This window comes from Streptopelia decaocto (genome assembly GCF_964273445.1).
Source record: "Streptopelia decaocto genome assembly, chromosome: 1".
Taxonomy (NCBI): Eukaryota; Metazoa; Chordata; class Aves; order Columbiformes; family Columbidae; genus Streptopelia; species Streptopelia decaocto.
The window spans coordinates 118,140,728-118,155,283 of NC_138663.1; the positions used below are offsets into that span (position 1 = coordinate 118,140,728).

Genomic DNA, 14,556 nt, shown 5'->3' on the forward strand with positions numbered 1-14,556 from the left:
ATTGTGGAACCGCTGGTGTGATGACTGCTGTCAAAGGATGTGGTGTTTTTAGGCTAATCCATGTCTCAGAGGGACCGGATTCGTAATAGAAGGACCTGTAACTGTAGACAACAAACATCCTCCCAGAACCTAAAAATATTAGAGGTGTCTGTGCTAGTCCTCTCTGAATAACTGGTATCTTCAAGAGAGAAGAAGAGCTGTCCTAATCTCTCCCTGACTGTTGCAGGTGAAGAACTAAGTGAAGTGAGTGATTTGCCCACCAAAGTAGGGTCTAAACTGCCTTTAGGCTGTGTTTGTTGTCCTACATTAGCTGTACAGGAGGCTCAAAAAAGCGGCTCTCCTAACCTAGGCATGATGCCTGGGGACTCTCAGGAAAAGTTATGCTCCAGAATACACACAGGCGGTTGATATTCTTTTTTCCCCTTAAATTTTGATTGGAGCTTGGTGCATTGATGAGACTGCCTGGGTTCCTAGTCACTTCACTGCTCAAGGGACCGTATCTCACTCTGCTTTGCACCTGCTTTATGTGGCTGGGAAGATGCCTGCAGCAAATTTTCCCAGCTCTCAGTTTTTACTGGAGTGTGTTGTCCTGTCATGGTAAAAAGTGGTCCCAGGCATCTACTGTTCCAAGTGCAGGCTGCAAGAGTCAGCTCCAGGAAGGAGCTTTCTGAAACAGAGGTGTTCTTGGATTTCTGACAGAGGCAAAGCTTAGACTTCATTCTATGTTGTCCTTTTTTAGTTTTATTTTTTTTATATTTTTATTATACTCCTTGGGTTTGCTTCTAGGTTTCTCATGTTTACATTGGTATTTAACAGTGACAAATTCTTAAATTTTAAGATGACACTTTATATGATCTATTATATCTAAAGAAAATACTTTCTTTTTGCCCAGTTCATCAATCACAACATCATCAAGGAGAAAAGGAAAGGAAATACTCATGTCCAGGGCTGTGACAAACCTGACGTTTTACTGTAAGACTGTAAGGCTGTTGCTACAAACCTGCTGTAGTGCAGGAGAGCAGTCAACTGTTTAATTACATAATTTATCTTTTCTACTTTGATTTTTATTTTACCTAAATAATCTCAGTGGTGTCTTTGCTCCAGACTTTCACTTTGATTCATATCTTTGTTTATCTATAGAAATATTTCATCCTGGATTTGATAAATCAAAGAAATGAGAAATAATTTTCTCTTTGTTTTGAAATTGTTATTCATATAGAACCAAACTTTCCTCTTGCAAAAATATTACAGGAATAGTATTTAGCTTTTGAAAAAGACAGGGCAGATAATTTAAATATAAGTATCAATTAATTGTTCAGAGACATTATATTAATATTTTTGAATATGTTGACTTGTCTGTTGCCTGAAGATATTTCAGCTCTTTCAAGAACTGAAGAGAAAACTGCAGTTTTATGCAGTCAATTGAAGAATATGGAAAGAGGGCTCTGGAAGAATGTGAGGCATAAAAAGCTAGCTTCAAAAATCACAAACATGTTACTTAAACTTACTAATGCATGAAAGAGAACATGATGAAAAATAAATGCACAACACCAAGACTCAATTGCATTCTGGCACTGAGTTGAACAGATATACATTTTTCTTATGTTACATGCAAACTCCATAAAAGTTTTCACTTTTGGCATCATTTCAGTAAAGCTTCTTAAAGGTGAAGCAGTCTGAAGAGGCACATAGAAAATGGTGGAGGAAGGGAAGAGGAGAATGTCCTTTGGACAGGTAGTTTCAAGATTTGCTTTTGCATGTCTTCTTTCATCTCTTTGTGGCAGATGATGCTGATCCCTCCAGGACACGAGATCCTACAGAGAGCAAGCCCAAGCCTGATCCAGCATGGTAGTTTAAATGCAGTGTCTTCTCTCTTATGTCTTAATAACACCTTCTTCTGTCCATTAAAAAGGAGGATTATGAAGCACAAATTTCAGCCTTTGTCTTGTGAAATACACAATGAAACCTTGACAAATGACAACCCTGTAGGCAGAAATATTAGAAGTGTTATTTGCTAGGACCTTATAGAAGACCTTGAAGTGCATAGCACATATAAAGTAGGAGCTGCAGCACCCTGGAGACCTGGAGGAAGGAGCTGCATGTGAAAAGGGAGTAAAGGTCATCTCTGTATGAACCAAAAAAGCAAGTCCACTCTTAGCCATGGCAAGAGGTACAGATATAGCAAATACAAAGCCCAGTGTAGACTGAAATTTGTGCTTCACAATCCTCCTAAGTATAAAGATCTTTATACTTATCTCTGTCCAGCCTGGTGACATCTACCCAAACTGACAACACAGTCCTCAGTCTCATTTTTTGTTTCTGAGTGTGATCGATTCGCAAGCCCACCGACCAGCTTGTTGTGAGTACTTGACATGAGATTTCTCAAGTGCTAAAAGATGTATCTGGCTGATATATTCAGCACGGTGCAAGGCACAACGTGGCAACACTGTCTTCCCTGGAAAGCAGGAGAAATTTCCTTGGCTATTATACTTTGTTAGCTCCCCTTATCACTTCAAGTAGTTGAGTCTAAGGAATTCTGACTAAACTTGCAAAAAATGTATCCTACTTTACTCCCTTCCCCTTGCTGTTGTTTGAGTAAGATAATAGTATATATTTAACCTAAGATTCATGAAGTGTCTCTTGACATGTGTCTGTTGATCTGATAAACTGTTCATGTGATCCTCTAACCACATGGTTAAGGGCACAGGTCTTTGCCTCATTGCCCTGAAGTGCCTGCAGGTGCAGGCTGTTTCTCACCTTATCATTTCAGTTGGAGTGTCCACTGAGGTCTGCTGAGGTGCAGGCCTCCTTTTGTTTCCCTCAGGTATTATTGGTTTCAGTAATACATAAACCTTATTCAGGAGGAATCTTTGCCTTTCCTTCCCTTGGACTCTGCTAACTGGTGTCATCTCTTTGAAAGTGCTGATATCATCTCTTTGTCCAGGCCAAGCATAGTCAGACTTGACTGCAAGCTATTTCAGTTCTTTCCATACTGTTCTCCCTTACAACTTTTAGTCTGAGTTTGCTTCTGGTTATTGTAAAATATGGGTTTTGGATGGATCATATTTTACCATTAAGTAACATATAATTACATATCGTCTTTAACTTGTCTCAGTTTCAATTAAGTTATGATATATCACTATTCAGATAATCACTTTCTTCCTATGGAACATTGCAGGGAAATATATTTTTCATGTAAGATTCTGAAATCCTGTTTTTGTTGTTGAATGTATCCAAGTAGCTTACACATTGTTTTCCACCAAAACCCACATCTGGATTGTCAGCATTATGTATATGTGTGTGTATTATGGCACTGCAGTTATTTTCCGGGGCTCTTAATGTGTTTGTGTCTGCCATTAAGATGAATATGTACCAGATGCTGTTTTAAAATGAAGCTCTATTGTATAGGCTGATGGATGGAAAGTTTGTCAAAAGTAGTGAAAGCTTCTACAGGGAATACAAAGCAGCTGGAAAAATTCATTGTTATGTCTGCTAGTGTGAGTCCCTAGTTCAGCTGTGCTGCATTTTGATTAGAAAGTTAGATTCTATGGAAGTGTCAAACAAAGTTCCTGATATTCTCTATTTTGATGGCATTTGCAATTTGATATTCACCTCTTTATTCTTGGCCAGCAAATCTAACGTTTTTAGGTGAATGTCTATTAAGAAAAAGCATAGCATAATAAAGTTGGCAAATGTGAACTGTATTTATTACTTCTATGTGAATGTCTTGTTGGCCAATGGAAATTAAAATGCCCTGTTAATTGTTTCACTTGCATTTGTAAAAAATGGCTTGTACAGCAGATGAACAATGCCTTTTAAAAAAATTCTCTATTATGTTACCAACAATTCCATTCTCTGCTTTGAAGTACGACTATAATTAGAAATGTGATTATGTAAAAGAGGCACCATCTTATTCAGCCCTGCTTCTTCCTGTGCTTAGTCCAATTATGTCTATTTTTGCTTTCCAGCTACCCAAGTTTCTACTAGGGCTGTGCCAACTAGTGGAATTTGTTTCTCACAAGGGACTTTATTCTGCACTAACACCTGTCTCATCTATGTGCCAGGGACTAATCTTCTCCAGGGCTTGAAATTTCTTCTTTCTGAATCTCCAAGTGCCTTTCATCCTGTTCTGTCATGCCCATTTATCTGTCTTCCTCCTGCATGCCAGACATCTTTCCCTATTGCTTTAGGAAGTGGCCTCTTACTTTTTTCTTTCTAGAGACTCCCTGAGCCAGTTCTGCTTTCTTTTGAGGCGGTGTGTCCTGATGGTCAATACCAAGATGATACTTAGAAGAGAATATCTTCCCACCTTGTATCACCTCAAGGTGTCAAAAAGAGAGAAGGATAAAATAGTCCATTTTGTGCTTCCATCTATGATAAGACTAAGTGGGAGAGGTAGACAAGGCACTTCATGACTTAGTGTTGGGATTGTAAGTTATGTCTGCAGCACAAATAACATCTATCTTGTGCAAATAAATGCTAACCTTGAAATCACTTTCATGGAAGCTTATTTGGGCCTGATGCACTATCATCACATTTTCAAAGCCTTATTCCTTACCAGACTTGCTTCAGAAAATTGTGTCAGAATCCACTGCATTCAAGATACAGTGCAGTATGTAAGTTTCTGTGTTTGTGACAAACAAAACTGGCAAGTTTTTTACAAGTGAGCAGTATATGCAAAATAACAGCAGAGTGGTGGTATTACTAATGTTTCCTATCAGATACTGGAAAACAAAAATCATGCCTTATGTTGATATTCTCTAAGATAGCGAGGTTTAGGAAGGCTTTTGGGATAAAATGTTGAGGAACCTTTATGACACCTGGAGCCTTCAGCCCCTCTGGGTAGTAGCTGAACAGGCCATGGCAGAATTGTTCAGAAGAATGAGGGCTAATCTTGTGTTCTGGCCAATACCAACTTTTTTCAGTGTTACAGAATCTGTGCTTTAAAGTTGGAAGGGGGACATGGATGGCAGAACCAAGATTACTATAAATGTGCTTTGTACTTAGGTTTATAGCTCTTCGTTAGAAAGACCTGAGCAAATTATATAATGTGTTTATTAACTTGTATTTGTATTAAGTATATATATGTATATTTATTAAGGCTTTTTTTCATTGTTTACTCAGTTCTTTAAATTATATTACAAATAATTTTGCCATGGAAGAACTGTAAAAATAAATTTATAAATGTTAACAGAAACTGACTGTATTCCAGGTAGAAATCTAGTTGCTAGAAATTCTATGGAAATAGATTACTGATGGATTTTTGCTGGCCTTACAAAGAATGCTGCACAAGCAAATGTAAAAGTGATCAGATCTGTTTCAGTTTACACTACAGAGAAAGGGATTTCACATTTTACTTTAGGATTTTTTAATCTGGTGATATTTTCTTCTAAAATAAGGAACATTTTTTTTCTAGAGTTTGCCTTAGCATCCAGAGGTTTTGATCCCCTTCCCTAGGCATTGCATTTGATTTTGTGGCAAATAACAGTAAAATTGTTTTGTATGTAGCTGAAATTTCACAGGTTTTCATGGTCTGTTCTTTTTCTTTTTTTCTTTTTTTTTTTTTTTTTGTCTTGCAGTTTTCAGTGAAGATCTACACACCAGTCTATATTTTGTCAATGCATCTCTGCAAGAGGTAGTGTTTGCTAGCACCACAGGGACACTGGTACCCTGTCCAGCAGCAGGGATTCCCCCTGTGACTCTCAGATGGTACCTAGCAACGGGCGAGGAGATCTACGATGTCCCAGGGATCCGCCACGTCCACCCCAATGGCACTCTCCAAATTTTCCCCTTCCCTCCTTCAAGCTTTAATAACTTAATCCATGATAACACTTACTATTGCACAGCTGAAAATCCTTCAGGGAAAATCAGAAGTCAGGATGTTCACATTAAGGCTGGTAAGTACACTCTTTTATTGGATTCAAACGAGTTTGAGGAGGGACAAAATAGGTGGTTCAGACAAAGAGTAGCAGCAGTTGTGAATCAAAGGAGTTCGGCCAGAAGTATAACCTCTGAACTCTTCACATTATTAAGTCAAATGGTGGATTCTTGCTTCTCCTCCCTGATTACTTTGGTGGTGAAAAGTTAGTTTTCCAAAGATTGTTATCATTTGAGCTTTTTCACAAGTACAAGGAAAAATGAACTGATAATGAAATCATTAATCAGACCATAATTACTCATTAAAGAGCTGAGAAATATAAAGATGTAGTCCTTGGATTTTGTATCGGGCTGAAAAAAAAAAGAGGTATGCTGGCCTAATTGCATCCCTTCTAATTTGCTTGTATTCAGTTGTGATTTGTTTTGAGAAACTTGTGTCCTGTGTAGTGGTTGAGCAACTGATGTTGGTTCATAGGCAGTGCTTCCTGTTTAAGCTAAAAGATGCAAATGAACATAATGGCTTTGCATCTGTTTACTATACTGTCTGTGTGCAGACTGGGTCAACCATTGGACAATTAGAGGGGAATCAAAATCAAGCCTTTTGTTACAACACATAAACATATGATTGCATAGATTTTAAAGTCTTTTTCTACCCACTTCAGTTAATTAAAATATTCAAACAAACAAACAAAAGCTAGTCTGGGAGCTGACCCTTGGATAATGCAAATCCTCATAACCTCTTTGTCATTGTTGGAGCTTTGCAAGTCTTTTCTCAGAAAAGAAGTATCTTGCCTTTGGAGATAGGCCTTCACAGGGGCTATGTAGGGAAAACTGAACAGCAAGTAGATTTGCCTGTGACTCTCTTTTTCAAATAAGGGAATGTAATATCTTCTTAATGATAAATTAACATTCAGAGATCTGTAGTTTGTAGACAATTAGAATGCAAGAATAAAAACCAGATTTCCCTGAAATTCATGTGTCTTATTAAAATTTTAGTCTTTAAAAGTGGGGTTTTTTTGGGTATTTGTTAGTTTGTTTTTCTCCACAAGAAATGACATGTAGAAGCAAGTTCACATGTTACATATATGCAGCATTTCTATAATGGCCTGTGTTTCTTCTGAAAATGTTTAGTTGTCCACAGGTCAAAAAAGTTTGAATACCCAAGCTTCATAAGAATACATAGCAACCATCTTCATGTTTGGAACTCCATTCTGATTTTTGTGCTTTTGGATTTATTTTAACAGGTTTTTGGACAGGTTGTCTGACAGAATTATATTTAGAGAGAATTTTTTTGTTGTTCTTCTTTGTGGATTTTTTTTTTAATGTACCTCAATTTCGAGCATCTTTCCAGCAGCATTTTTCCCAGTATTAGTTTCCCATTTTTCTATTTCTTAGATAAACTAATGTGGTGATGTAGAGGAGGCTAAAACTTGCAATGTCACTAAGGCTCTGAACTGGTGTTCATTTAATTGTAAAAGCATATAATTGTGGTGACAGGATGCAGCTAATGTCCATTGCTCAGCATTAACCCATTTATTAATGGAACCCCAAAATAAATCTTTCTCGGCTTGAGAAATGGAGTTTTCAAAGGAAGAAGTACCTGAAAACAAAGGCTTTGCAGTAGGTGGCTGTAGTTGCTTGACTCATAACCTAACAACTCTTTTCGGCCAAGTCAAAAATTCCTCTTATATCTTTTTTCTTCCCTTTCTAGTCTTTTATACCTGATCCATTAATTTCTCCATATTATTCAATTTCACAGTTAGTCTGATGTTTGGGTAAAAAGTTAAACAAACCCCTGTCCTTCCTATGAACTGATATTGTGTGTCAGAGCTTGCATTGTGCCTGATGGCAGACAATAGCTATTCATGAGTATCTTCTGTGCATATCTTCAGATGATAAACCCTGTGTTGCTCAAATATGAAGCAATAAACTTAATTTGTTTGTAGGTTACTTTCCATTACATTTCTGTCTATGTGAAATCTGTACACAGTTTCAGATTGGCCCTAATTAGCACGATTTGGGGGGAGGGGAGTGGAGAGGAGGGTGTGCTTTTCTAATCTCTTCTGCATTTCCTCCTCATTCCAGTGCCCTCCAACAGCAATAGGATTTTCTAGGAAAATAGGAGTGATCAGTGGAGCATCTAATCATAGCACAGTCATTCAAAGACTATTATAGGTCTGCCCATTATCAGTCATCTTGAGAAAGCCTGAAGCTCATTTACTTGCTCCCCCAAGAATATAGAATCATAGAATCATAGAATGCTAGGGATTGGAAGGGACCTTAAAAGATCTTCTAGTCCAATCCCCCTGCTGGAGCAGAAACACCTAGATGAGGCTACACAAGAACATGTCCAGCCAGGTTTTGAATGTCTCCAGAGAAGGAGACTCCACAACCTCCCTGGGCAGCCTGTTCCAGGGCTCTGTTACCCTCACTGAGAAGAAGTTTCCTCTCAAGTTTAAGTGGAACCTCTTATGTTCCAGCTTAAACCCATTACCCCTTGTCCTACCATTGTTTGTCACTGAGAAGAGCCTGGCTCCATCCTTGTGACACTCACCCTTTATATATTTGTAAACATTAATAAGGTTACCCCTCAGTCTCCTCTTCTCCAAACTAAAGAGACCCAGCTCCCTCAGCCTTTCCTCATAAGGGAGGTGCTCCACTCCCTTAATCATCTTGGTTGCCCTACGCTGGACTCTCTCCAGCAGTTCCCTGTCCTTCTTGGACTGAGGAGCCCACAACTGGGCACGATATTCCAGGTGTGGTCTCCCCAGAGCAGAGTAGAGAGGAAGGAGAACCTCTCTTGACCTATTAACCACCCCCCTTGTAATACACCCCAGGATGCCATTGGCCCTGTTGGCCACCACGGCACAGTGCTGGCTCATGGTCATCCTGCTGTCCACCAGTACCACCAGGTCCCTTTCCCCTACACTGCTCTCTAATGGATCATTCCCCAACTTATACTGGAACCTGGGGTTGTTCCTGTCCAGATGCAATAATCTACATTTGCCCTTATTATATTTTGTTAAATTTTTCCCCACCCAACTGTCCAGCCTGTCCAAGTCACTCTGGATGGCAGCACAGTCTTCTGGCGTGTCAGTAACTCCTCCCAGCTTGGTGTCATCAGCAAATTTGCTGATAGTACACTCTAGTCCCTCTTCCAAGTCATTGATGAATGTATTGAACAATACTGGCCCCAGCACTGACCCCTGAGGCACTCCACTAGATACAGGCCTCCAACTAGACTCTGCCCCATTGACCACGACTCTCTGGCTTCTTTCCTTCACCCAGTTCATAGCTCACCTCACTACCCAGTCATCCAGACCACACCTCCTCAGTTTAGCTATGAGAATGCTGTGGGAGACTGTGTCAAATGCTTTACTGAAGTCAAGGTAGACCACATCCACTGCCCTGCTATCATCTATCCACCTCGTTATATCTTCATAAAAGGCTATGAGGTTGGTCAAGCACGACTTCCCCTTTGTGAAGCCATGTTGACTGCCCCTAATGACCCTCTTATCCTTGATATGCCTTGAGATGGCACCAAGGATAAGTCGTTCCATTACTTTCCCAGGGATGGAGGTGAGGCTGACCGGTCTATAATTACTCGGGTCTTCCTTCTTGCCCTTTTTGAAGACTGGAGTGACGTTAGCTCCAGTCCTCAGGCATCTCTCCCGTCTCCCAAGACTTGACAAAGATGATGGAGGTGGTCCAGCAATGACGTTAGCCAGCTTCTTCAGCACCCCTGGTTGCATCCCATCTGGGCCCATGTACCTGTGGATGTCCAGATCGCCTAATTGTTCCTTAACCCAGTCCTCATCAACCAAGGCAAATTCTTGCACGGTCCTGACTTCCTCTAGGGCCTCAGGCTCCTCAGGACAGCTTCCAGCAGAGTAGACAGAAACAAAGAAGGCATTCAGTAACTCTGCCTTCTCTGTATCTTCTGTCAGCAGGGCACCCACCTCATTCATCAGTGGGCCTGCATTGCCTGTGGTATTAGTTTTATCTGCCACATATTTGAAAAAGCTCTTTCTGTTGTCCTTGACCCCTCGTGCCAGCTTTAATTCTAACAAGGCCTTAGTTTTCCTAGTTGCCTCCCTACATCCCCTGACAAGAGCCTTATATTCTTCCCAAGTGGCCAGCCCCTCCTTCCATGATCTGTAAACTCTCCTCTTCTACCTGAGCTTACCCAGCAGTTCCCTGTTTAGCCACGCAGGTCTCCTGGCTCCCTTCCTTGATTTCCTATGTGTTGGGATGCTCTGATCTTGAGCTTGGTAGAAGAAATCCCTGAATATTAACCAACTATCTCGGGCCCCTTTACCTTCAAGCAGCCTTGCCCATGGGATTTTGTCTAGCAATTGCTTGAAAAGGCCAAAGTTTGCCCTGCTGAAGTCCAGGGTTGCAATTCTGCCTGCTACTCTGTTCCTGCTGCACAAGATCCTGAACTCCACCATTTCATGGTCGCTGCAACCAAGGCAGTCCTCAACCTTTATCGCTTCAACCAGACCCTCCTTGTTAGTGAGGATGAGGTCCAGCAGTGCACCTCTCCTAGTCTGCTCCTCCACCATTTGCATAAGAAAGTTATCTTCAATGCACAGGAGGAACCTCCTGGACTATGGCTGTCTGGCTGGCTGAGTAGTCCTCCCAGCACACATCAGGGAAGTTAAAATCCCCCATGACAACCAGGGCCTGTGATTGTGAGCCTGCTCTCAGCTGCCTGTAGAAGGCCTCATCAGCTTCCTGACCTTGATCTGGTGGTCTGTAATAGACACCCACAACAGTGTCTCCCCTGCCAGTCTACCCCTTAATTCTCACCCATACACTCTCAACTTGCTCCTCATCTGTGCCCGGACAGTACTCAATACATTGTAGTTGCTCTTTCATGTAAAGAGCAACTCCACCACCTCGCCTGTCTGTCCTGTCTTTCCTGAAGAGGACATAGCCATCCATGACCACATTCCAGTCATGTGAGCTGTCCCACCATGTCTCCGTAATTGCCACCAGATCATAATCTCCTGCCCGAACACAGGTTTCTAGCTCTTCTTGCTTGTTCTCCATGCTGCGTGCATTGGTGTACAAGCATTTCAGGGAGCGAGCTGAGCATACTGATTCCACCCTAGGGGGATGGGAGGCCTCCCAGTCCCCATCAATTCTAGTAGGGGTTATAATGATTCCAACTCACAGATGATTATAACTGTGGTTTTGCATGTAATTTTGCATATAATGCAACACACATCCCCCACCCCTAATAAGTCATAACCTCCATACCTAAAGACCCAAAACAAATCCTCTTCATGGCTGATCCCATATGGGAGTAAAGGTGCATATCTCCATTTCATCTTCAAGCTTTCCTGTGCAATCATGGAAGGGAAGAATGTATCTTTTTAGCAAAAGCTGAAATTCTTATATAAATTCATGACTCAGGGACTTGGGATTAACAAAAAAAAAAAAAATAGAAAGTCATTCATGAGAACTGGAAAAACTGTGATCTGGAAATAACTGAGAGGCCTGTGAAATAACAATAATGTTAAACTTTTTAAGTAAGGAAATGAATAAACCTATTTCTACTTTTTGTGCCCCATATATGGTTTCTATGTTTGCTTTTACTGAAATGATCTACTGTGTAGATTTTCAAAATGGCTGTTCTGAAAAAAATACTAGTACCTTTAGCAGTGTGTTAGAATATTGCTGTTAAACAAGCCTTTCCTGTAAATGATGCTTGGAGCATGAACATTAGACAAAAGTCAGCCTCGTTAAGATGATCTATGTGCCATTCCTCCAGCGTAGAACAAGATCGAGGGACTGCTTCTTCACAGGGCGGCCAGTCTTGTAAAGTCACTGCATTAAAAGTGCTTGGAATATCAAGTCAACACTTATAACAGGGTTAAGAAACTTAATCTTTGATTAAAAATAAATTGTTGACTTTTATAAAATATAGTGATGTCTGTCTTATCATAGAAGACAGATTCATTTTGATTTAAAAAAAAATATTTTGCAATTAAATTGATTCCCTTTCAGTTAGAGTTCCTAACTCCTATGTTGCTATACTTGTGTTTGGGATGGACAAATTCAGTCTTTCTTTTTGCAGTGGTAGCAGTGGACTTGAAAACTTGATGCCGTGTGTATTTGTGAAAACTACAATTACATTTCGGTACTCTGTTTTTTTTTTCTTTGAACACATTGTAGGTGGGCCTGTCATTTAGAAATTACAGTGCTTCTAGTGTATCAAAATACTTCTGTAAACTCCGCAAAGGATTTACTGGCTCTTCAGTTTAGAATCAGTGTGCCAAAATGTAATTGGTAGAGCTTGGAATATGTTTGTGAGCAGGGTATCCAGCCAAGAAATGTGACTTCAATGTGGCAGATCAGCATTGCTGACTCAGTTACACTGTGCTGCACTGGGCTTTTTCTTTAAGTTTAACTCTCAGACATATACATGCCTCAGACACACGTCATTTTCCAATACACCCATCCCTATTTTCATTGAAACTGTCACTTCAAGATATATAACTTTGTTTGCAATGTCAAGATATATGATTATGTATGTTGACTGTGTTGATTTCTTTATTGGCTCTTGACCTTGTGGTCCTGTAGAGAGTCTATGTTGCTGCTTGTCCTTCCTGTCTTACCCATTCACTTCTTGTAGAAGACAACATCTGTTTATTCTGTGCCATACCACCTTCTCCATTAACTGTTGCTCACTGGAGTTTCACTTCTCATTCTTCATTGAATTGTTCCAGTGCCAGGATTTTCCTTCTTTCTGTTCTCCTATAGAACACAACTTCATCTCATTCCAGCAAAGTTAGTGTGGTGTGAATTTTCTCCAGTTATTCTTTCTTCTCTTCATCCATTAAATTAATTCTGCCAGATGCTAGACAAATCATATCCTGTATCTAAGTGCCCCCATGCTGTTTTTTTAATACAAGTCTGAAACATAGTTTCTGTTTTCTTACCATTAACCTCTTTCTTTCAGTGTTGGTCAATGGAAGGTAACTCCTACCTCACCTACTGTAATTTCTATGTGGTTTTGAGGCCTTTTGCTTTTCCTCTGACTGTCACCTCCATAGATTCTTTTTCTCTTTCAGTTCTCACTTCTTGAAAATCTTAAATTACACTGACCTTCTCTTCTACCCTCTGGATGTCTCATTCACACACAGTACTTGTATGTACTTTGTATACTTTGATAGAGCAGAAAACAATTTGTGATGGGAAACATGGCAATGGAAACTAGACAAGTCACAGAAGATGTAGCACCATTTACCCATATAAATACATGGTTCTTACAAAAGTCTTCCTCCTTGCCCTCAGAATTATTATAGGTAGGGGAAGAACACAGAAATATGGTGAAACGCAGATTCTGATGAAACAAAAAGATCTGGGAATTATTTCATAGTAATTTGCAATTAGTCTTGCAAAACTGTGTTATTTATTGAGACAAAAGAATTCACAACCCATGTAAACTTCTTTGAGGGAGCTTTGCTAGGCTGACCAAGGAAGTGGATGGGATGCATGATTACAACTTGTTTAACAAAACCTTTTATTTTATCTTCAGTTTTACGGGAACCCTATACAGTCCGTGTGGAGGACCAGAAAGCCATGAGAGGCAATGTAGCAGTGTTCAAGTGCATTATCCCCTCCTCTGTGGAGGCATACATCACTGTTGTCTCATGGGAGAAAGACACAGTCTCGCTTGTCTCAGGTAAGCTGTTATGCCTTTTTTTCTTTCAACTGGCAATGACAGCTATGGTTCCTGTTTTTTCTTGTTTTCCCACCCCCCCCCCAAATGCCTGATGTTTATTTTGAGTCAATTATAGCTGAATGGTATGTCATCCTTCCAGTAATGTGTTTCACATTAGCATTGTTATATCCATGTGACTGTGTGTGACACGAAGGTTTTAGACAGCCCTGCTTTTTTCTAGCATGCTTGAGGGAGAAATAACATGGGTTTTGTTTTATACCAGGCATAAAATCAGTTTCCTGGTGATGTGGCAATGGGTTCATGTTTTAACTTCGGTAAGGAGCTCCTACCTGTCAAACAAATTTGGGTGTTGTAAAGCATGTGCTGGGTTGTAATTGTTTTTCAGTAGTGATATTACTGATGGATTAGAAGAAACCCCAAGTCTAAATTTATTTGATTATGTTTAAGGGAGGTACAAAATGGATATTTATACTTTCGTAACATTTTAATCTCAAATATCTTCATAGGTAACACTGGAGGCTTAAGAATACTGTAAAATGTGCTATAAGCAAAATGTATTGAAGTGAAGCAATCCGTTGTAAAGCAGTTATATGCATTGATCTATCTACTAACAAGGTGAGGAAATGTTAGGTATTGTTCAGGAAGTACAGGGAATTCAAGCAAAGAATATGCAACATTTTAAACCTTAAACATGGTAAGAAATTTATGGAAGAAAGTATATGTGGGAAAAATATTTTCTGTATGGTACATATCTAAATTATATATTACACACAGTGCAGCTGTTGTTAAACATAGAAATGATTTCTGCATGCAGAAACTTGAAATATGTTGTTCCACGGTAGTGCAGAATAGAAAAACAGTAGTTTGGGTTAAATGTTTCTGCAAAGTATATTAATGAATGTGTTTGTGTTTATGATCCTACAACGTGTGGAAATGGTTTTGTACTTCTTGGTGTATTAATAGTCTTTCCTTTCTGACAAATA

The 14,556-nt window shown here is 39.7% G+C and overlaps 1 protein-coding gene across 1 annotated transcript in view; it reads left to right on the forward strand.

The window, feature by feature from the left end:
- DSCAM (DS cell adhesion molecule) overlaps window positions 1-14,556 on the forward strand; it is a 471,903-nt gene that overhangs the window by 68,438 nt on the left and 388,909 nt on the right. Inside the window, exons 2-3 of the mRNA XM_082049341.1 lie at window positions 5,580-5,897; window positions 13,427-13,573. Coding sequence (XP_081905467.1) covers window positions 5,580-5,897; window positions 13,427-13,573 — 465 coding nt within the window. The remainder of the gene's footprint in view (window positions 1-5,579; window positions 5,898-13,426; window positions 13,574-14,556) is intronic.